This window comes from Carassius auratus, chromosome 38 (assembly GCF_003368295.1).
Source record: "Carassius auratus strain Wakin chromosome 38, ASM336829v1, whole genome shotgun sequence".
Lineage (NCBI taxonomy): Eukaryota > Metazoa > Chordata > Actinopteri > Cypriniformes > Cyprinidae > Carassius > Carassius auratus.
The window spans coordinates 7,081,099-7,105,504 of NC_039280.1; the positions used below are offsets into that span (position 1 = coordinate 7,081,099).

The 24,406-nt window shown below is 38.6% G+C and overlaps 1 protein-coding gene across 5 annotated transcripts in view; it reads left to right on the top strand.

Moving 5' to 3' along the window:
* LOC113056842 (stromal membrane-associated protein 1-like) overlaps window positions 1–24,366 on the top strand; it is a 99,455-nt gene extending 75,089 nt beyond the window's left edge. For 4 of the 5 annotated variants that reach the window (XM_026223742.1, XM_026223743.1, XM_026223745.1 and 1 more), the window contains 4 exons: window positions 3,799–3,926; window positions 17,411–17,636; window positions 18,207–18,523; window positions 23,259–24,366. In XM_026223742.1, the coding sequence (XP_026079527.1) occupies window positions 3,799–3,926; window positions 17,411–17,636; window positions 18,207–18,523; window positions 23,259–23,393 (806 nt within the window). In that variant the 3' untranslated portion in view covers window positions 23,394–24,366. The remainder of the gene's footprint in view (window positions 1–3,798; window positions 3,927–17,410; window positions 17,637–18,206; window positions 18,524–23,258) is intronic. The other variant, XM_026223744.1, reaches the window with a different exon arrangement.
* Window positions 24,367–24,406: the final 40 nt, after the last annotated feature.

The following is a 24,406-nucleotide window of genomic DNA, read 5'->3' on the forward strand; positions in this document are numbered from 1 at the left end:
TATAAAATTAATAAAAAGTTTAATTATGCATGCTCATGTTGATGCCCGTTATTCAGTGCTCACTAAAGTAGTCTTTAAAAAACATGTAATTATGGCAAACCTTAAAATGAATATCAATGTTGCCAAAATTCAGTTGTAGCATTTAAATAATTTGTCTTAGTTGTTAAATGTAACTAAAACTGTAACTGGAGTTTTTTTTTCCCCATTTTATCTAGAAAAAATAGTATCTCTCTCTTTTTTTTTTGCTAGTCCAGCAAGTAGTCAGAGAACATTGTCAAGACAATGTGTAGCTGTACACCAAAGCGACATGCTTTAAAGTCAGTGTTACAGATCAGATGTCAGTGAACACACTGACTGCTATTACTGTCTGGATGAAGGTTCAGAGAAGCACACTGCTTTCAGTCCTGGTGGTATTGATCAGGCCGGCAACTCGAGCCCTTGAGATGACCAAACACAATTGATGTTATATTATTTTCTTGGAAATGAGTTTCTATTTGCTGCCCTGGAGCTTTCCCTTTGTCGCTCTATGTTGTTTTTATCACTCTCTCTCTCTCGCTCTCTCTCTCTTATTCGATATTTCTCACTCTCTCAATCTCGATCTGCTACCTAGTTGTCCGTTATGATGTGCGAGAGACACAGAGAGTGGGTTAGAAGAATATATAAATTTCCGCAAATGTTTGTGTCCTAGGCAAGGAGGATAGAGTGTTTAGATGAACGTCTTCAGCTGGGGGGCAGTAGGGGTCAGTGTTGATGAAGAGAGGCTGGAGATGATGGTGTTGAGATTGAGACATGCGTCTTATTGATGTGTTTTTGCTCAAGGCCCCAGAATCTTTTCTCACCCTTCCATACCGACAGACGTCTCTAGCACTGTGTTCAGACAACCATCATTTTTCTCTCTCTTTTCATCGACGTGGCTGTTGATGAAAAATTGATCAAATTACTTGCATTATATGCTTGATTAATCAAGTGAATCACAGTGAATCAACAATATATCAATACATTTGCATTCTATTAACACTTGATGTTAGCATCCGTCTCAGGAGGTTGGTTTCAGAATGGTTTAGATCTGGTGTTGACACCTGAATTTTTTAAAGGTAACTATTCATGATTGCATACTTTATTTATTTATTATATAATTATTCTACTTAAACCTTGCCTATCACTTAAAGGCGACTGCAAGCTCACATTCAAATCTACCTTCATCCAATTGGCAGTCAATCGACAGTAGTCTTTTTATTATTATTATTATTATTATTTCTTTTTCGTTTGAAATAAAATATTTCAACCCCAAATGTGGTTTATAACTAATCAAAAAAAAAAGTTACACCTGTGTTTGCTATGAACACTTAAAATCAGGTAATACCAGGTGTGAATGTGGCCTACAGTGCATCTAATCTCATTAAATTAGCATATTTAATGCAATATAATGTCATAGATGTTTTGCTCATCTGCAGTTTTCCTTCAGATGTTTTGAAAAAGAGAAACATTAAACATGTGTTTGAATGTCTGGAAGAAGTCAAATCAATGGTTCTCATCTGGTTTAGTTTCAGCACCCAGATTTTGCATTGGTTAAAAAAGTGACAACCTAACGCAGTATTTATATATTTTTTTTCTTTTATAAGTTAATTTATAATATAAATGAACAGTATTGATCTTATTGTGAATGATTCACTTTTTAATATTTTTTTGGATCTTGTCATTTTGAATTAAAATTTCATCTTGATCAAAAGAGAAACAAAAGCTCCTTTCTTGTGACTTGTGTCAGACGTCTCCAATCACTTCATCTGCATAAATCCTGTCACTTGTTAAAATTGATTGCAAGCTCGCATTCAAATCTGCCTCGATCCAATCAACAGCAATCGATAGATAGAACCAAGTCTCCGCTTTATAATTTCAATAATCAGTTACACTCGTTACAATATTGAAGAAAAGATCTGTTGCTACATTTATAAGTACATTGCAACTTTAACTTTAAAAAAGTATTTGTGAATATAGGAATGTCATTCAACCTATCCATGTTGACATCTGCCTTAATTTTGCTACCTGCCGTCCAAGTTACATATGAATTTGCACAAAAATACTAAAGTTTGATTGGACTCTCATCCCATTCATCTTTTTCGTATGTCTGCAAACCTTTTTTAATTCCTTCATTAGGCTTCGTTTTTCCTTACTATTTCCATACCCATCACCAAATGAAAACCGCTGATTTAGACCGCATGCAAAGGCGCTCTTAAAGCATATCAGATGTTTGTGCACACACAAAGGCTTTTGAAATAGAGTGCAGTGCTTTCCAGATGCTACGCTCTTCTGCACATCACACTATATGCGGGTTCTCTAATTTCCTCTTCCTATTCTCCTTCCAGTCACACCCCCAGCTCATCAAGCGTCGCATCTCTCCTCTTCCCCTCTCCCGTAGCTATTCGCTCAAGTTTTATTACTTTAAGATCTTTTATTTTCATGGATTTTATCAGTCATAAAGAGATAGCAGCGTCTCCTGACTCCGCGCACTGTAACGTGTGAACACAGGCAGGGCTCTGATGGAGTCTTTGACTTTAATGGAATGAGAGTGCGTCTGAGCGGCGGGCCGGCGAGCGGGTGCTCTTTCTCCAGCGTTGGCGGAGGCGTGTGCGGAGTGTGATTAGATTTCCTGCTCTCTTGGATGGAGTCAATATAGGTAGCAGGAACAGGAAAAGCAAGCTGAGCAGGCGGTGTGGGCTGCTGCCAGATGAACACTCCTTTATTTCTCTTTACAGAGACCAAGACTCATGCTAGCAGGTTTAGCCTGGCATTGGTCATCACTGCTGAGTCAGTGAGTCACAAATGCATCTGAATTATGAAAAGAGTCTGTACAGCCGCTGTGTCTTCATTGACTTCATTGGCTCAGAATAGATCAATTCAGTGAAAAGTATTTGGACACAACAAATGAAACTTTCATTTCTTTTGGTTAAACCTGCTGGTCTGTGAAATAGGTGTCCTAGCAGAGTAATCACACGGACTGCGAACCTTTTTTAAATAATACATATCACCATACTTTCACCAGTTGAGTATTAACAGTACATTACAACTATTGTTTTGTATTACAAGTTTTTTGAAATGTTATATTTAAACATGCAAATTATGCAAAAATATGCATTCATTTTCATAAATGTACAGAATCCAAAATCCTCTGAATTTATATACACACACACATATGTATGTATGTAGGTATATATATATATATATATACACACATAAATATATATATACATAAATATACGTATATACATACGTGTGTTTGTGTGTGTACCGGTACATATATCTCATTAAGGATAACACATAGGGAAAAAAAAAACTTAAAGTTTTGCTTTGGTTAGTGCTACTTAAGTGGAGATTTCTTGTTTTACTGCATGAGAAAATTTTGAAAAAAAGTTAAATATATGTTGTAATTATAATTAACAGAGACAAATCGATAGTGTAATAAAATAAATATGAACGATATTAAAAGTGGATAGAATACAAAATATCCACAATAGAAAAGTACATTATGGAAACAAAACAGACGAAAATATTCAATATTGATTAAAAGAAAAGGAATGATTCTGCTTGTGGTGTCTTGCTTTAATATCGATCAATGTTTTATGTTATGTAAGGCAAAGGTATTTGTAGATATTCAAGTGTGACTCTATAATCACTTTCTGGTCACTTTATTTGTTTAACGTTGATGTGAAAATGATAAAAATCCACAGTGACTGTTACTCTATGTAATGCATGTGACACTTTGTCCACGTCTGTAATGACATTTGGCTGTCTCTCGCTCAGATGCACCCACAGCCAGCTCTGCCAGCAGTGGGACGGGAACAAGCAGTGCAGCTCCAATCAGTGACGACTTAGACATCTTTGGACCAATGGTATCCAACCCTCTGCCCTCAAACACCAACACAAACCAGGTACACGAGTCCACTACTGCAAACATCTATAGCCAGTTAGCGTGCGTGTGTACGTTTGTGTGTGTGTGTGTGTGTGTGTGTGTGGACTGTTTTGGGTCGTTTACAGGGCCACACATTTGTATAATTATATGGGTATGACAGAAGTATTACAATGTGAAGGTGATTTATGAGGACACAGAAAATGTCCTCAAACTGTAGAAAAGTATTACAGTTTCCACAAAAATATTAAGCACCCAATATTTTTTAATAAGAAGAACATAGATGATAATAATAAATGTTTCCTGAGCATCAAATCAGCATATTAGAATTTCTGAATGATCGTATGTCACTGAAGTAATGATTGCTGAAAATTCAGCTTTGCCATCACAGGAATCAATCATTTAATATATTTTTTAAAACGTATATATCACATATATATCATGATCTTCAGTCATGAAGTCAATGTCAGTGCTATGTCAGCACTGCACAAACCACCTGAACTCTTTTGGTACGTTTAGTAATTTGTCACGGCATGTGGTAGTTAACGCTAAGCAGACCTTCATAGACCAGTGCGCCTCATTTGTAAAGGATTGGACGTACGAGTTAAACAAGCAGCATTATTTTTCTTAGGTCACATGACGTGTCAGTTCCTGCCTGCCCTCATTCAGTCCGAAATCAACTGACTAAGAGAGACAAAGAAAAGGTCAAACCCAATTGTTTTAATTTCCTCCACAAACAACATGATTACATTTTGCCTGTCTAGTTGCGGCTGACAGAATTGATTTGCAGGGTCTCCCTGGCCAGAGAATGCAGCATGAATAATGAGGATTATTAGCATTTATTACGGCCCTTCACTAAGGAGAGTGAAGAGGAGAGATGTTTAATAATGTCAAGAGAAGAGCAATAAAAACTGAATCATGTTAAGAGGAGACAGAGAAGTTCGGCAAATACACAATGTATTTTCAAGATTTGTTTTTGTTGGCTGATGTTGACGTCTGCATTTTCCTTATTTTTACATTTGAATTACTTTTGCCATCATCTAATGCTGACTTAAAGTTAATTTATCTTCAGCAGATCTCACAATGAATATAATTTTTTTAAGTGTTAAATTTTTCAAATATTTAGATAAAATGATCTTGCACTGTAGTATTGGACATTTGTCCATTACCAGGCATGTTTTTTTATGTATTGTAATAATTATCAATACAAATATTATAAACACAGAATAATAATGTAACACAAGAATAAATATTCAGCGTATGGTACATTTTATTTGGTGAAGGGCGATAAGTGACCTTAGATACTGTATAGATGGGCAGTGGGCTAAAAAAAACGTTGTCTTTGTGGAAGCTCGTCTTCACCTCTGGGACCCACTCTCACTAACCCACACTGTCTCTACTTTCGTCTTTTCTCCCTCGATAGACCTTAGTCAGGATAGCGCCTATATGTCATTTTTGACACGAATGAAAATGAGGCTGTGAGGGACCGAAGGTACAGTGTTATCAAAAGCTCTTACTGTTGTTTAACAACATACTGATTGTTCAGATGACGAAACATCTTTCTGAAAGAATTTTCAGTAGATAAAAACTCTAGAAAACAATTTTGAATTTGTTAGTTTTGAAACCCAAATATTACATAAGCATTATACAGCACGTCTTTGTAAATTCTATCCTTCACAGCTTAGTTTTTCAATATGGCGTCTACACTAAGGTCTATACCCATTTTTCTTTCATACTCGCTTTGACCATCATTCTCAGAATGGCTTGAGCTGGATTCTCTTTTTGATCTTGGAAGCCTGAACCTGTGCTGAAGCCAGAAAAGTCGCTTGATAAAAAGCCTTTTCCCCACTTGAATCAATGTATTATTGAGAGGTGTGTAGAGCCGCTGGACTGACTTGGATTTCTCGAATAATTGATGTCCTCCTACTCTGCTCTGGCCAAATGGAAATCAGCCTTTCCTTCACAATGTACATTTGTACACGCATTCTGCATTCTCGTGGGATTCTAATAAAGGATAAAGAGGAGCTAAAGATAGATCACTTGAAAATAGTAAGCGAATGCTCAGGGCTTTACAAAGCATTCAGTCTCAACATCATGCTGTCAGTCTCTGCTCTTATTCTCCAGAAGAATCGAGTGGCAGTGGGTGTCTGATGAGCGAGGATGGCAGCATTATGGTTGATTCTTGTTTGTTGTGTTTTTTTTAGAGTCTTTGTGTGGAAGATGTGTCTGAAAGAGCCACACATTGGCTCTTTAAAGAATTTGGAGGCTCTCCGCGTATCTGAAGATGTGTCACTTATTGGAATTGGATTGCTTATGTATGTAAATGAGGATTTGTTTTTCTCCAAACAGTGTATTCTGGAAGCAAGAGCGCCTGCAGGAAGTGCACAGAGAAGCCAGACCTCACCTTCATTTTAAAATGATAAAAATTAACTTCAACTAAAATTAAAACTCAAAATATAAAAATAAGTTAAACAGAGAGACAGTTGGGCGTCTTTGATGAGAAACCGCCAGGCTTCCGTATTCTCCATTCCTTCAGTTTGACTCCAGCCAGTGCATGTTAAACTGTCCTCACACTTCCTCTTTTCACATCTCATCTACTGCCAGCTTTTATATCAGCCCCTGAGACATACACACGCAGTCTCCTCCGCAGGACTGCCCCCTCCCTGCAGCTTGTATATGATTGCACAACTGCTAGCCAGTTCTGGTATCCCATGATGCTCGGTTAGCAGCCAATCCCTTCCCATTATTGACATCCTGACCAGCCTGTTTCTCTCAAGCTCCCTAATCAAGCTGTCTGCGCACATAAGGGCTGTGAGAATATCATCATCAACATTTCATGAGCGTTGTGGAGGCAGAACCTCTCCGCTCATTTGCATCATGATAATTCACATAATCGACACATGATGTTTATCGCTGTTGTGGGTTTGTCAATAAAGAAGTTGGTCGCACATTATAATACGGTTCCATTAGTTAACATTAATTTGTGCATTAAATGGCATTAACAATAAACAGTACATTTGTTACACTGTTTAATAATCTTTTTTTAAATGCTGTTAATAAAAACAGTATATTTTATTTGAATAATGTGTTCCTGATTGTCATTGATTAATAAAGGGTTTAGGAGTATTTTTATCCATACTAAAAACCATACTAAAAGAGCTGGTTTTAAGATTGAATAAACCAAAAAAAGGCATTACAACAATGTAATCTAAAGCAAGAAAATGCAATATTCATTTTGACATATTCTACGGATTTAAGAGTGTTGTTTAAATTATCGTTTTTAAAGATTAATTTAAAATAAGTGTTAGATGAAAGAAAATGTGAGTGATCTAAATGTAAAACTAGGATAATGAGCAAAAACGAGTAAATAACCAATATCAGCCTTTACCAATAATAATTAAAAAAACATGCTACACTGAAAAATAAAAAAACCTTCATATAAAATTTATTTCGAAACCGTTTTCACTCAAAAATTGCTAATAAACTTCACAATAATTACAAAAAAGGCAATTAACACATAAACATTAGAAAAAGTATTAAACAGAAAGACTGAAATAGCATTTGTTTGTAAAACATACTTTTTTTCTTAAACCATCATGACATGATTTGACCCCAAAATCACACATCTCTCCACTTCCATATGATCCTCTTAGCATTTAGCTGCTTATTATCCTCTTAAAATGAGGATTCTGATGTATTACAGGGTTGTTTGAATTCTCTAAACCTCTTCCTGCTTTTACACTGATGCAGTCTACCAGACTAGGTCATGTAATTGCAGAAAGGTTTGCTTTATTTAAGTAATTTTGCTTGGTACCATCTGTCAGCTGTTTTCCTGCAATAGTCTCGCCCCAGAATCTGCAGCACACAGGATGTATAGTGTGCTGACTCACTAATGAATCATTCAGCTGTTTAAGAGGCATATCTCATCGAAACCCACCGTTGGCCCTTTAAGAGAACAACTATTGATCTGCCCGTGTTCTTTGAGCTTTGTGGGCCCTAACTCTCTACATATGGGCTTGCCATGCACCACACATTCAGCACTGCATGGGTGCAGCACAGTGTAAAACCACATTGAGCCTGTAAGAGCGCATGTGGGTACATACGCTGTTTCTACACACACTAGAGCTGCAGTGTAGGCAGTCTCAGTGTTTCTTGTGAGTGTTTTAAGCACAGATGGTTTCTCAGTAGGACTTATGCCTAATGAAATCTGGGCTAGTTCAGTGTGTACACCTCTACAAAGGAAAAGGCTCTGCGGTGGCCGGTGTGCTGCAGGGCGACTGCTTTATCCAAGTTTTTAATTCAGACTTTGCTGCAAAACAATGTTTTCACTTTTTAGTGTGGTTTTGTAATAGCAAAATCTTTTTGAGACGAAGGGTGTATCAACACTTGTCTTGAATCGAACTCAAGTGTGTTTCCCCCTTTGGTATGAAACTTTTGGGCAGGTGTGGATACAGCAATTGCACTCTGGTGTGGACCAAACAACCGAAACCGAGACCCAGCTGAAGAGGTGGTCTCAGTCCCCTTCCAAACAAACTCTGGTATGGTTGAATGGAGAAAGCAATGAATGGATGACCTCAAGCACACGTGTGGTTTTGTTTACGGTTTCTGGTTCACTTGCAAGTTTATAGAAATATATTCTTCTTGTAATACTTGTAAGACAGCTGTGACAGTAGTCAGTGGAGGGATGTTGACCTGATATATATGATGAAAATTCTTCTCTTGGAACATTATATATCAATTAATTTTATTGTATTTATTTTTTCATGCAGTGCATTTTTTGAAAAGTGTTTTTTTTTTTTTTTTTTTTTTTTTTTTTTTTATTCCGTGTGTTTTGGAAATTTTGCTCTTTAGGCTATTCAGAGTTGTACATTTTGCATTGCCATTCTCATTGCCAGTGTTGTATTTCAGTGTCTGGGAAGTGACTAACTGACAGACATATCATCTGGGTTGAGGGCTGATGATGATGATGATACTTTATTGTCAGACAAGTCAGAAATTTTTCTCATGTAACTGTATCCATGTTTACAACATTCAGCACCAACAAATACATTTAATCTACACAGTTCAAAAACACACATTGTACATTACACTTACATAAGTATTACATTACATCCTACATTACATATACTATACGTTTAAGACTAAGGCATACCACATTACATCTACTATGTTTAAAACTACACCCTAAACTTCACAGCACCTTCACCTCTTATTCAACTCAATGATAGACTGATGCACAAATGATTGCTTCAGCCTAACTCTGTTGAAACTTGGGACTCAGTACCTCCGATTAGACCTGATTAGAAGCAGCTACTTTATTAATAGCTAACGTTAACAAGTTGTTATATTCTAAATCATATCGCTTCTCAAGAAACTTGCCAACAATCCTTGAACAGATTTTTATGTGAATAAACAATTTTGTTTTTAACTTAACCGATAGACTCTTGTACCATATAGAGTTACAGTATTGCAGTATACTCACAATCACAGACATAAAAAAATAGCCAAACTTTCCTCTCACTACGCAAGACCTGAGACAACGAAGAAAGGTAATTCTCGGCTTTGCTCTTTTACAGAGAGTATCAATATGATTCTTCCAAGACAGCATATCATTTACCATCACTGATCTTTTCATTATGAATAACAACAGTTTATGTACAACCATTAAATCTGGACCCACATTTGATTTCTTAAAGTTTTACTCATATTAATAACAAGATCGTTATTCTTACACCATCCTACCAATTTTGTCACACCCAGTTGATGTGGCACAGGACTGTCCGAAACATTCAACACTAATATTAAAACAGTGTTGTCAGAATACTTTAAAATATATTGATTTGTCATGTCAGCTTGACAATCGTCTGTATACAAAGTAAAAAGTATAGCAGAACTGACACATCCCTGGGGTACTGTTTTATTCACTTTAACTCTCTGAACACTCTTTGTGAGAAATGAGATATACCAGCAAATCAAATGGGAATTTACGCCCAACTCTGCAAGTTTTGACACCAAAATATCAGCCTGTATTGTGTTAATCGCAGAAATATGTACTAAAGTAGCAACTGCATCTTTATTACTGTATCCTTTCTTATAGGCAAACTGGCAAGGGTCAGGTCTGAAATGCTTCCTCCAGCCACTTCCTATACGCTTGATTTGCTTCCTTCAATTTCATTTTTAACTCTTTTTCTGTTCGTTTAAATACATTAATATGTTTATTCTTAAATGCTACTTTACTGAAATGTATAATTTCTTTAATACTTTGCGACATATGGTTTGTTATTTAAAAACACTTTAAACTCTTTTGTAGGTATAACCAACTCAACGCAAAAATGATTGTAATCATTCATCACTGGTTCTGTCATCAGGAGAACCATTATCAAAAAATTCTCAATTTGTCCAGTCGAAACAGGCTTTAAGTTGTACTTTACAGTACTTTCATTAGACCACAATATAATCCGTTTATTTTCTGGTTTGCTTCTTTTAAGTTTGGTCTTGTACACAGGAATCATGTATATTACAGTGTGGTCAGAATTCAGTTTTGGTAGCATACAGTTTGACACTAAGCATCCTTAACAGTCACAAAATATTGTTATAACAGTCTTTACATATTGCTCGAATCCTGGCAACACAGTCTCCAATTAGCACTGGTTTAAATCGCCCAACACTACCATGGTTTTATCTGAATAGTGGAGCTGAACTTCATGAACATGGTCCGCTATCAAGCTGGAGGTTTACCGCTAGGTGGAACATATCCCACAAACAGCAAAATAAAGCATATTCTCTAGGCAGATAGAAAGGTCTTAAAGTCAAGCCAAGAATTTCCACATTGGGATCGCACATCCTATATTTTACGGATTATGCTCAACACCATTAATCATTTATATACACACAGATTTCGTCTCTGCTGCTTCTGCCCGAAACTTTATCTCTGTCATCTCACCAGTGATTTACCAGTGTAAATCCAGGGACTTCAAAAAGCGAAACAGGAATTGCAGACTGTAGCCAACATTGGGTAAAGCACAATGGAGATGACTCACAAAATTCATTACAGTAACTTTGTGTGATCTTAACATGTCTACTTTGTTATTCAGAGAACGCAGGTTACTGAAGACAAAAGATGGCAAAGGCGGCCGATTAGATCTCCTTTGCAGTCGGTTCTGAATTGTACTTGCAGGCTGTGTCCTTGCAAGGTTGGAACTACCCCACTTTATATAAACAGCGTTTGAGCACAGACGCATTGTAGGCTACTTTCCCTTACAGTCCTCTATTGAATGTACTGCACACATCTGAATATTTGGGTTGAACTTTTCTGGAACAGTGTTGTAAATGCAACTTAACCACTTATTTCTAGTTGTGTCCTCTTTTGGAAGGCCAAACAAAGTAGTTTCGCTTTTACACCGAAACACACAGCGTCTCCTAAACCTGGCGGCGGCAGCAACAATACTTCAGCTAAAATCAAAGTTATCCTGCCTTTCTTTGCGTGGACATTTGGGTGGTAGTATGCAAATCTTCCCACACACTGGCATGTTTAAATGAGGCATTTTAGGAGGGCGTGGTCGAGTCTTCATTTTATAAAGAATGTCTCTTTGGGTTTAAGACTTTAGTCTTTGCAACTTTAGGGATCTTATCTATTCACAAAAAGTTTGTAACACTCCAAAGACCCATTTAATGCCGCATTGAACCGAAATTCCTACGTGCAGTTGGAGATTGCATCACCAAACATAACCCATAAAGGGCCAATCGTCCCAAAAATCCAAATCAAGAATACACTTCTCCCAGCCTTTATCTTTCCGGTTTTACAAGACTCCAACCAAACATTTAACAACCATTAATAGACATAAGACGAGACAAAAAACAAACATGGTGTACTGAAACACAGTGCACCGCTGAGGCTCTAGGCTATTAATGTCACCAGTGGCAGAATGTGTATGAAGTGTCAAAATTGTGGTATTCTGTAATCCAAAGGCTTCTGTTTCCACTCTTGTTCCGTCCCGTGTTTGTCCATGTAGTTAGTCTAATCACCATGGACTCATATATGCCCTTGTTCTCTGCATCTGATTAAAACAACACACCCACTGTAGGGGTACACGGAGGTCTAAAGAACCATTAGCATGGAGAAAAATGCTTTTTTTACAACCAGATGGCTTAGTTGCGTCATCATCTAGCACGTACTAATGGGGCCATTCTAACCAGCGTCCCTTGGTCCCATGCCTGACCTATTCATGAAACCTTTAGAAACCATCATATGATACTATCCCAAGGTCGTAGACAACATTACAGATACAGTCAAGTTCATGAATGGTCGGTACTTATGAAGGACTGCCCCGAGGAACCGAGGATTAACTCATTTCATGCTCCAGCCCCACACAATGCGAATTCACACATTACCAGCTCTACCTTTAAAGCCAAACATCTAATCCTTAAAGGAAACATGCAATCCATTCGCACGTCTCAGGAAAAGGTGAGGCCATCGCTCGTGACCACATGCAAATTGTTGGGATATTTAAAGAACGTTTATGCATATTTTAGGATTCGGGGACAGTAAAGCATCAAGTGTATTAATTTTTCTCTTTACTAGACGGAGTAAGCTGGCCTTAATTGGTCTTGCTTTTTTCACATTTATAGTGTTTGTATGTATGCGTGTTCTTACTTTTCCAGGACAGCTCATTTTCTTAAAAGTATTCTAGAGGCAGAATGTCCTTGGGTATGCAAGCATGGCATCAGATGTTAGGACTAGGGTCAGAATGCCATCATGTTTTATTCTCAGGTTTGTCAGGGGGAAAATGAAGCTGAATTATTATTAGATAGAAGGAATGAATTTCCTTTTGATGAATGCCTCTTTTTATAGATGTCAATGTATTAACTTATATATATGAGTTATATTAATAAATGTGATTTAATTTAATGTAAAATATATGTATTTAAAATGTTTAATACATTGGCAGCCTTTTTTCGCAGATACGCCCCAGAAAATAACATCCATTTTTCATAGAATCGCAGGAAACACTGAAATGGTAAATTAGTGCCATACTGGCCTTTGATACTTAAGGTATTTTTGGTCATGTGTGGAGAAGAAAGTGAAATCATGCTACGTTTACAGTATGTAGGAATGTGATCTGCACTTAATGGCACTATGACTGAAGTCTAGACCAGCAGAGAATCGATCAAGGCCGAAGTGAGGTAGTGGATACATTACTGAAGGATGCCTGGAAGCATATAGGTCAGAGTGCTAATGCAGGCTCAGATTTCTTCATCTTCTATCTGTAACCAATGCTAAGTAACACAGTTAACTGATCCCAGAGCAGCACCGCAGGGACACACTTCTTCAGAACATCTGCAGGACCAGTGCAGTACATGAACACAAAACCACAAAAGCATCTCTGCAGCCTGGGGCTGATGGGATGGGTGTTTGTAAGGAAATTCGCAGTTTGTTCAAGGCATACTGAGGCAACTACTTTCACACCTACGTGATGTATTTATGAGTAACATAAACATTTATGAGTCTTTTTTTATTCAATCTGATATTTAGATTTTTTTTATAGTTTGCAAATAGATGGTATTTGTTTATTTTCCCCCTTCATATTGTTGATTGTGTAGCTGTGTATTCCCCAGATGGCCTCGTGTCTCATCCGCTCTTTCCTGCTGACTGATCCTCAGACTCTGAGCTGCATTGGGACCTTGGCAGGGTGGCACTGCCTGACTCTGCTCTGGCACATACCCAGCACGAACAACCGTCTTCACCAAATCCAACCTAGCACATTTGTGATTTTGGGGCACTTCTGTTCTTTTGTTTTTTCGCTTCTTTTTTTTTTTGTGTGTGTGTGTGCTTGGGTTTTTCTGGTTTCCCAGGCAGAAGGGGGCTTTGGGGGAAACTGGATTAGCCCAGCCCACAGCACCACCAGAGTGCTAATTATCTGTGTGGGGCTGCTAATCAGACAAAGCCTACTCTGTTGCACATAAAATCTCTCTCTCCCTCTCTCTCTCTGTGGGTATGGGGGAGCGAGTGAATTGTGTTTGGGGGTGGGTAAAGCTAGAATATGCATGGTGCTCCGTGAATGTCACAGTGAAATACAGGCTGCACTGTGTTTGGATGGTGCGTGTGTGTTTCTGTACTAATGTGGGGGTGGGAAAGAGCAAATATTCATGGATTGGTGCCACACTAAATGTGGTGAATGAGAAGGAGAGAGAGATTATTATGAGAGTTCATCCGAAATTGCGTACTTTCAAATTAGATAGATTGTCTGTCTGTCTGTCTGTCTGTCTGTCTGTCTATCTCTTTATCACTTTATCATTCTATTTGTATTTCCGTCTATCATTCTGTTATTCTATCTGTTATTCTGTCTGTCTTATCATTCTATTTTTCATTTTCTCGTTCTCTCCATCCATTCAGTACACCATTCTGTCCATCATTCCATCTCTCCATCTTTAAAATATAGATGTGTACATGTGCACACAGAAGGTTTCTCTCCCTCTCATTCATGGAGCATAGAGAAAAATATCTGTTCCCTGTTCCTGAATTCTGGAGTGTAGGTGTCCTGGCCTCCCCCTCCTCATCTATTTTTAATTCTAATAGCATTTCCTGTGTCCCTCTGCGGACTCCCGTATGGATCCCTTCAAATGTCACTCATATTACAAATAGAGAAAAGGGCTTATGTCATCTCTTTTTCATAATGTGGCCTGAAAAAAGGCTCCCTCCTGCCAAGCAAGTATGTTCTTGCTAGTTGCTGGGGTCTTGAGACTAGCTGTCAAGAGTTTGTGTGATTTCTTTGTTCCTCGCCTCTTTTCTCTCGTGCATATCAAAGGCTGAACCCATTATAGGCTGTAGCACACAGTTGTGTTAGCATCAGCCTTCACAGGTTAATCATCCTAGGGGTTTGCGTATCAGATCTGCGAGGTGGTGTTTGGCTTATCACGCCGCAGTGCTGTTCACCCGTGTTCAGCTCGGCTCACTTCTTATCAGATGTGCGACTGCCACTGCAGCAGCTGCAGGAGTTACTTCTGCATACCTAAGCGCAGAGCTACATATCGTCGCCGGGAAGAGCGCGTCCACATGTGTCACTGCCAACCTCCACCCCTGTCCTCCCAACCCTGGCTTTTTTGTGTCTGATTACTGTGGAACATTTCTGTTCATGGAGCTTCAGGACACTGATGGATAGACAGCGGGAGAGCAGAGACGGTCTCTGAATCACGCTCTTTTCGTTCAGTTTTATTTATGAGCTCATGTCAGGCACGTACTTCAGCGGTGAACTTCAGAGAATGGCCTGTTCGATATCTGCCATCTGAGTAAGCATGTTTGCCACTTAATGATACTAGAGTGAGAAGATTTTTGAGAGGAAAATCAATTGATACACGTATCTATTTGTTTTCGCTCTATTTGAATTCAAATAATGTAGCACATTCTCGCTTCTGTTTTCACTTCCTCTCGCTCTGCTTTTCTCTTCTCTTTCACCCTTTATAGAGGGTGAAACATTATAATTCACTCTAGTACTTTCTTTAATGTGTAAACTTGTTTCCTGTTAAAATATAAAGTTTGAGCCAGACTTTTTTTTTTTACCATAGCTTCTACTTTGTCATAGCCATGAGCATTATTTGCTATTCTAGTCAGAATCAGATGCTCTTACAGTACATTTAAATAATGTACAATAATACCAATATTTATTTAATTGTATTTGTGACCCTGCACCACAAAACCATAAGGGCCCATTTTTTTAAAATGGAGAATTATACATCATATGGAAGCTAAATAAATAATCTTTCAGTGATGGTTTGTTTTTACAATGTCTGGTTGAGATGCAATTATTTGAAAATCTGAGGGTGCAAAAAAATCGAAATATTGAGAAAATTGCCTTTAAAGTTGTCCAAATTAAGTTCTTAGCACTGCATATTACTAATCAAAAAATGGCTTTGTGGTCCAGGGTCACATTTATGTATTGAATATTTGTTGAATGTATTAAAATGTTTTACTATTATCAGTGTTAAAAAAAAAATTCTGCTTAATGAACTTGTTGAAACCATGATACTTTTTAAGTTTCTTTAATGGAAAGTGTGTTTATTTGAAATAAAAAATCTTTAATATCACAATATCATTTTTGGTCAATGTAATGCATCCCTTAAAAAGTATACATTTATTTAAAAGTGTATATTAAAGTAAATAATCTTTATTGAAGTGCATTTACAAAAAAAAAAAAAAGTAATGTTTGTATATATATTTTCTGCAGCTGTAACATGTTAATTTCATCACTAGCTTATAAATATCCTCAAAGTTAGAGGACAAAGACACTAGGTTTCATGAGGTCCACCTGGCATGGCTAATATGTACTGTAGTTGAATCATGGTGTGCTGCCAGCGTAGTGTCCTCAGTCCTGCTTCTAATGGTGTGATGTCCTCCTGATTCTTATTCACGGATAGACAGGAGCCTGTGCCAGACCTCAGCAAGACTCACCCAGGCCTCGCACATCACTGAACATGACCTTGGGCCACATTTGAGTTTCTTCAGCCAGGTGCCACCAGAGTCAGCAAGTTATTTGTGACCATGCTGACTTTACTGGAATTATGAACTATGATCTAGGCCTAGAACTTTCCTTCAATTTTGTATTGACGGACTTGCTTCTCCAAGGGTAACCATGGCATCAGCTTTACCATCTGCAGCTTTGTGGCTGCTAGTCTAGCATCACATGACTGTAATTGAGTAAAAGGATGCAGGTGCTTTGACTGAACACAAACGGCCTCTTACTGATTGTCTTCTCCATCTTCTGTTATGTGTGTGTGCTGTAAGTTTGTGTAAACGGTGAATTGTATCTCCTCTTCCTGAGCTATTCATTCATCACAGCTGCAGTCTAATTAATGTCATTTCTCTGCATGAAGATGATGAAGCCTTTCTCTTATCTGTGTGCATGTGTCTGTTTATCCAGGATTCATATTTTTAACCAACTTTGATTTGATTATTTGCCTTACCTTATGAGATGTGTTCGCATTTACAATTGTTCTGTGAATTTTTGTGGGTCACTTTAACAGGAATATATGTGATTTAAGCATTTATTGAGAGCTAAAGATTTCCTCACACACATTTCGCCACAGGTTTGAGTGTTCAACGCAGCCTTATTATTTTTTTTATAACTGTTCTTGTTAATAGTATATATGTTTTGAAATGTATTGATTAAATAATTGATTTTATATTTGCTGTTTTCTTTTTCACCTTTAGACAAAATAGTATATAATTAATAATGAACTTGAATAAAATGACTCTGTTTTTTTGCGTTAGTGTTATTTCCGTTATGAATGTTTCTGAGCTTTATCTAGTTGATTTGGCACAAGTTTCCTACCATTTAGACTGGGAGGTCTGTTGAGATACCTCATTTGGCTCACGAGTTTAGGCCCACAGATATATCCATGCATGTCTGTGATTGCTAATGAGTTTTATTGATATGTGAGGGAGTTATTGTGTGAAGCTGTATAAGCCAGAGTGTCTATGGCTTGAAGTCAACCGTCTCCTCTTCTCTTCAGGTCAGTTCCAGTAAGGCAGCTGGTAGCGCTCAGGCCAGCTCCGCCGGAGGGGCTGTGGCAGGTGCTACAGGCACAGGAAGTGCTGCTCCACCACAGGGAGATCTGGACCTGTTCAGCGAAACCAGCGGGAGCAGCAAAGCAGAGGACTCGGCCAAGAAACCTCTCTCCAAGGACTCTATTCTCTCCTTGTATGGCTCCAGCACCGTCCCGCAACAGCCTGCACAAGGTACATCCGCCCCCCAGAGTCCCACTTTCTTATTCCTCAGAGAATGAGCGATCTGAGCGAGAGAATGCAGATCTATAAATGGCGCTATGTATCCGGAGTCCATTTCTAATGGTGCTTTGGGATTGTGTGTGTGTTTGAGTGAAAGAGAAAGCAGGCGCGCTTCTTGAGAAGCCCTGTTGTAATGGGGGTATCAATAATTCAAGCACTGCGTGTCTCAGCACTCTGATACTGCTGAACGTGGTCTAAAGCTGCCTGCTTCGCCTGCCCTACTCTTCAAAGAGGACATTTCCCAAAACCTCAGATGCTCCAAATGAATGCACTGCCAATTCTTCACCATCAGGACGCGTTAGATGCCCCCTTTCATCCAGCACACCTCTTCTGTCTCAAAGATCCATTTCCTCTGGGCTCGAGGCGAGGAACTGCACACATTAGCACAGATATTGATCGCTCTCTGCTGTCTGTGATGTTTTGTGTGTCAGTGTCCTCTGGTCTTCTGATTTTCTCTTTGAACATATTGAGCATGTTGTCGTGTGTAAATTTGTGTATTTTTGTGTGTTTCTGCCCCCACAGCAACTGCTATGTTCATGGGCCCGTCTCAAATGCAGTTCCCCGCGCAGCCACAGGGGAACTTCCAGGCCTTCCCTGGGATGGGAGGAGCCATGCCACCCACGACCATGATGGGGGCCGTCATGGGACAGGGTGGCGCTATGATGGGCCAGAATACAGGCATGATGGTTGGCATGACTATGCCTAACGGTTTCATGGGAAACGCACAGCCAGGAGTGATGGGCTTGGCCCCAGGCATGATGGGACCTCAGGGCATGGTGCCCCCTCAAAACATGTATGCCATGCAGCCAGGTCAACAAGGACAGTGGAACATGGCACAGGTATGTTATATTTGGATTTGTGACTTGTAATGGTGCTGTAACCAATTAGCCACATATAAAATGTTCCTTTAGTCACCGAAATAATTATCTTGTCAAAACACACACATCGCTTGGAGTGCTTAGAAAAACGCTATATAAATGTAAGGAATTATTATTCTTATTATCTCTGTGACAGCTCAAGGCTTGTGAACGATATAAAGTGCACTTATAAATCCTATGCTATTGTAAGTCTATGCAAGTGGTGTTTTGCTATATTATGTTTGCTGAAATGCCTTTGAAGAGTGGGATTTTGGAGTTATTACATTATACTATATTATATTATAATGTAATTTTATGTCAAATGTAAATCTTATATATACCTATTCAATTAAACCCTTATATTTGTATACAAATGTAAGAATATTAACGATTATTTAAGATTTTAAAAGAGATTACTTTTAAGCCCTGTTCACACTAAGAACGCTAACTCTAAAGATAAATATTGGCGTCCATAACCAGCGGATGATATTGTCTGTTTATTCTAAGCACATGCTCGTGTGACGTTTCTGCCAGATGCTGATTGGGTGTCAGTCACCGTTCATCAGCTGGAAAAAATCATTCTGAAAGCAATTCAGCTTGCTTTGGTGCGGACTCGAGGGCGCATAACTGCCGCAAAGGGGGTGCCTGGAGCACACTTTTGAAAGCTAAAATGATGAATGGGACACCCTACGGTTTTATGGACTTAACGGACACGTGCATACGGTGGCCATTGTAAGTCCGCAAGACTGAAAGTGCACATGAAGTGTTCCATTTGGGGGACAGGGCCATAGTTATCATCATTACTGTGAACAGGCCTTTATTCAACAAGGAGGGCATTAAAATCAATCAAAAATGACAGTAAAGATGTTTGTAATGTTAAAAATAAGATGAATATTTTCATTAAATGTTGTTCTTTTTATTCAAGGCAGAATATATGTATAAAGAAATCTTACTGACCCCAATTTTTTGAATGGTCATGTATATTTCTGCACTTAGAAAAGTACTCACATCTCATAAATATATAGACATATAAAATGACCTATTGTATTATAAAGACAGGGCAATCAGGATTGATCACATTTAAGATTATGCTGTGCTCCAGTGATATTTTACCTTATGAAAAAGTGAATGGTAAATCAGTCCACTAGTAAGCTCTTAGAATGCAGATAACACCTAAACTAATCAAGCATCTAGAGTCGATCACATTGGGTTATATTGGAGTGTACGGCCTAAATAAGTGTTAGGTACAATGCAAGAAGGAACGAGTCTTTAAAACCCATTATCGAGGAAGCAATAAGGGAGCTGGCAAATGAATGATTATTGTAATAATATCATGGCATTGTTTTAGGTGGAAAAAAGTGAACCTGAACGAATGTCCTAATTACTTACGGTTGATGATGGTACGCTTAAGTCCAAACCAGAGGTCAAGAGCTGCAGGTTAGGTTCAAAATGTTCCTCTGGGAATGTATTTTTAACCGACCCTCCAGAATCGGCCATGAGTCATAGATATAAAAGTAGACGTTCATCATCGGTGCAGCGTGCTGGCTGCAGTGGATCAGCATCAGCTTTTTATAGAGAGAACATCTATATTTGAAGCTATTACCATTCATCATATCCGATTCCAACAATGCTTCTCCTGATATCCACAAAGCTTTCCTTTTATTCAGATCAGATCTTTTCAAAACCATTTCAGGTGGAAAGCGAGCTGTCACTTAACGTCTCTCTCTGTCACTCTCGGCGTATAATCAGAGATTCATAATAAGGGTTTTAATCTGCTGTCACCTCCCATCTGCATGTGGCTTATTAAAGGTGAGTGCTCAGTGACTCCGACCTCTCAACTTCTATCATCTCCCTGCCTCGCCCCCGCCTCCCATGGCCCGTGACCCCGTGCGTATGAGGCTCAGAGCAGAGGGAGTCTGTGATTTTGGCCTCCGGGAGGTTAATTATACATCATAAATCAATACAGCATGCTTTACACTCACAAGGCCTTAATTAAAATCCCTCCCCACAATGCAAGCGTGTGCGCACGTCCTGAGTTATAGGCCTTCAGCAGCACATTTGTATTTTGAGAGACCAGCTGAGGAAAGAAGTGTGGAGTGAGAGTAGTTTTCCAGCGTTGTACCTGGGAGGAGTGTTTTTTTTTTTTTTTTTTTTTATAGAGAGATGGATCTGACTTGAGATGTTTTTCTTCGTTATCCACCACATTCACTCCTCTGAACAGCTGAGGACTGTTCTTGGAGTATTTACAAACAAACACACTCACGGCACACTTATTTCTCCATACGTAGGCAGTATTGTGTTGAGGAGGAAGCAGGTGTAATTACGAGATTGGCCAAATTTATCCTGCTGTGCATTTGAGCACAAAACGAAGACAGGGTCCACAGCTGATCCTCCTGAGGATTTTAGAAGCCAGTTTTTTTTTTTCATTTTTCCCTCTGACTGTCTCACTCTAGTCATGCACTTCATGTCCTAAAGTGGTTTAGTCACCTTGTGAGACATCAGAGCACTCCAGGAGTTCACGGTGATGGATAACCTCCCTCGCTGCCTCAGGATAGGGTTTAGTGCTTTGGAATTAAACACAAATAGAAGGCCAGTGATATCGCCTGGATTGTGTATGTTGTAGTTTGCTTTTCAGGATTGTATGGGAAAAGGCAAGTGCTATTCATTTGATCAAAAATATAGTAAAACATATTTTGAAATATTGTTAAAATAAATATGTTTTACTTTATTTTCACATGAATTTTACTCCTGTTTTGGGCAAGCTGTATTTTTCATTGCTCCAGTTTCAGGTCACATTATCCTTCAGAAATCATTCTAACATGCTGATTTGATGCTCAAGAAACACTTATTATTATTATCAACAGTTCAAAAGAACAGCGTTTATTTGAAATGGCTTTTGCAACATCAAATGCCTTTACTATCACTTCAGCTTAATGCATTGTTACTTAATGAAAAAGTAAATATTGTGATATATACTATATTTTGGAATGGTTATGCAGTGAGTCTAAAAACAGTCATCATTTTTCATGACAATTTTACACGTTTATTTAGCAAGCAGTGTTGTATAAAGTCTTTTATATGTAAATGAGCTCTTTTATGATTGGCTAGCCTCTGTGTACTGGCACGCTTCAGTCTGGCTGAGCTGCTGAATAGTGAATAGGCAGTTATGTAAACGTTAACATAACCTTGTTATAAACATTGTAAACACCAACCATCTACTCAATTAGTGAGGTCTGCTTTGTTTTAGCTGTTTTGTTTTGTTTTTTTCTTAAAATTGGTGCTTCACGGGGAATGAATTTAGAGGCTGAATGAACTTCTGTGAGAGGTTTTTAGCATGCTGACAGCTGACAGTGGTTTAGTGTGCTGTTAGACTGTCAGCATGGTTTAAGTCAACTCTCTACATTCATCCCCTCTAAAACACTACCGCCATCAGAGCACCGCTCGTGTCACAGATCCACCGCATTCAACAACATATTTCAAGAAGATTAATGTCAGACTTGTTGAACTGATGATGTGCCGTGAACTGTGAAGTTTCTCTGTAAAGAGATTTGTTTTGTGTAATAAAGCATTGTAATAATTTTAGCCTCAGACAACCCACCGAATGGTCGATTATGTCGTTTTGTACATCCATTGTCAACATAATACATAAAACTCTTATTTCAAAGATAGAAAAATCCCGTCTTCCATTATATTATCCCTTTTGATAGCTGGATAAAGAGTGCACAAACTTAAGTTCCCAGAATTCAAGTTAATAATGAAAAATAGGGGGCTGCTTATTTGAAACCATTAGTTTTTTCCCTTTCTGCTGGCTATGTGCTGTAGAGACAGCAGTATAAATCAGACAGACGTGTCTGATTGGCTGCCCCACAGCCAGCGTACCCCACAGGACCCTCTACTCTAATCCGCTCCGCTCTCAGGATGAATACTGCTGGGAGTCAAGGGAAAAGAGTACAGGTCTAGAAAATGAAAGAGAGAGACAAAGCGTAATAAGAAGGATGATGAGTTTAAAGATCAGAGGACAGCTTAGTAACCTGAAAAAAATAAAAGAGGAAAAGGGAACATTGGCGGGAAAGGTGAAATGACTGGTCAGATCTCTGGTCTGATTGTGTAAAAACAAAGACAGCATCCTGTGACTAGTTTGAAGCCCTCTGCATATAATTATTATTGTTTATGTATATTCATTAAATGAAGACTGGATTAACTGCTGCTGAAAGTTCAGCTTTGTCAGCATAGAAACCAATTACATTATAGAATACATGAAAATAGAAAATAGTTATTTTAAATAGTAATGATATTTCACAACATTGCTGTTTTTACTGTATTTTTTTTTTTTTTTCATCAAAAGATTGTGGGCATAAAAGACTTTTCAAAAACCAACCTCTTACTGACCCCTTACTTTTGAATTGCAATTTTTTTTTAAATAAATGTTTAATTACATATATCAGATGTTTTTTTTTTTTTTTTTATTAAATATATATCATGATATTTAATTATATTATTTCTCTCCCTTCAGTGCATTCCACATGTAATGCTGGCTTAGAATTTAGCCAAATGGGTATTTTAGGAGCAGTTTAGTAAAAAATCTTTTCTGTTGGTGGAGTGCCCATGATGCCTTAATGGTTTCTCTGTAGGTTTTGGACCATAGCTAATTATGCTAATAAGTCTTGTGTGTGTAGATGTTTCACACTTCTCTCTCTCTCCCCATTGTCTTTTCCAGATTAACCAACAGATGTCTGGAATGAACATGAACGGTTCTGGTGCTCCAATGGCATTTGGGCCACCTGGTGCCCCCATGGGCGGCTGGGTGGCACCCCCCTCCGGTCAGACCCTCAGTACCCAGCTATGGAAGTAAATGAATGAGGGAAGATGGGGACAAGGGGCACCACATCCCTCTATCTCTCCTCTCCTCTCCTCTCCTCTTCCACCACCACTTGCGCCCACAGTTTTATTCATGTACTGTCATTTTTTTCCCCCTTTCTCTTTCCAATCATTACTACTCTGGAGAGAGCACCAATTCAACCTGCCCTGTGTATTGATCAAGTGAGTGAGAGTATGGAATGTAAGAGACTGGCAGCTTTGACCGTCTTATTTGCAATTATTTTTTTTTCTCTTCTATAAATATATATATATTTTCGGGGGTTCAAAATACATATCAGCTACAAGAAAGCTGCTGGACCAATTATACAGGCTTCGAATATATCTTTACCAAATCAATAGTGAGTCATAGTATTTAAAAGACAGAGGTATGGCTATCATATTTGTGACTACCCCCTCCTTTTCGTATCTTCTGTAGCCCCCATGTCCAGAACCCTGTAGCAGATATTGTATAGACCCATGTAATGTATGTAATCATGAGATAGACGAACCTCTGGGCCCTCTCTCTCCGGACTCTCACCCCACGACATCTGTGTAGCTCCATGACAAACTCCATCTTTACTGTGATGTTTTAATGTGTGCGTTACAGAGAAGCACAGTGAGTGAAAGACAAATAAACCTGGACGACTGTACAGCTGTGACGGCTAACAGAAGGTGGGAAGGGGGGGGTCTTGTGGGTCAAAAGATAGGGGCTCGGGGAAGGAATTATCGTTCTAGCCAGCTAGGTTTGAAAAGTAAGGACTGAGCAAAAGCGTGCAGTCAAACACGTCAGTCTCGCCGCTGTAGCAGAGCTCCTATCCTCTCAGACAGGGTCTCTCTGCTGTGCAATAATAAAAACATCCCCACCGTGTCATCCAGGTTTATTTCTATAATGTGTTTACATTTTCTGGTGCCTAGTACAGAGACAGAATATTGTTATTTCCGTGCATTAAACAGTGAATAGCCATGAACTATTGTGTGATCATTTTGTCTAAAGACGCATTTATTGTA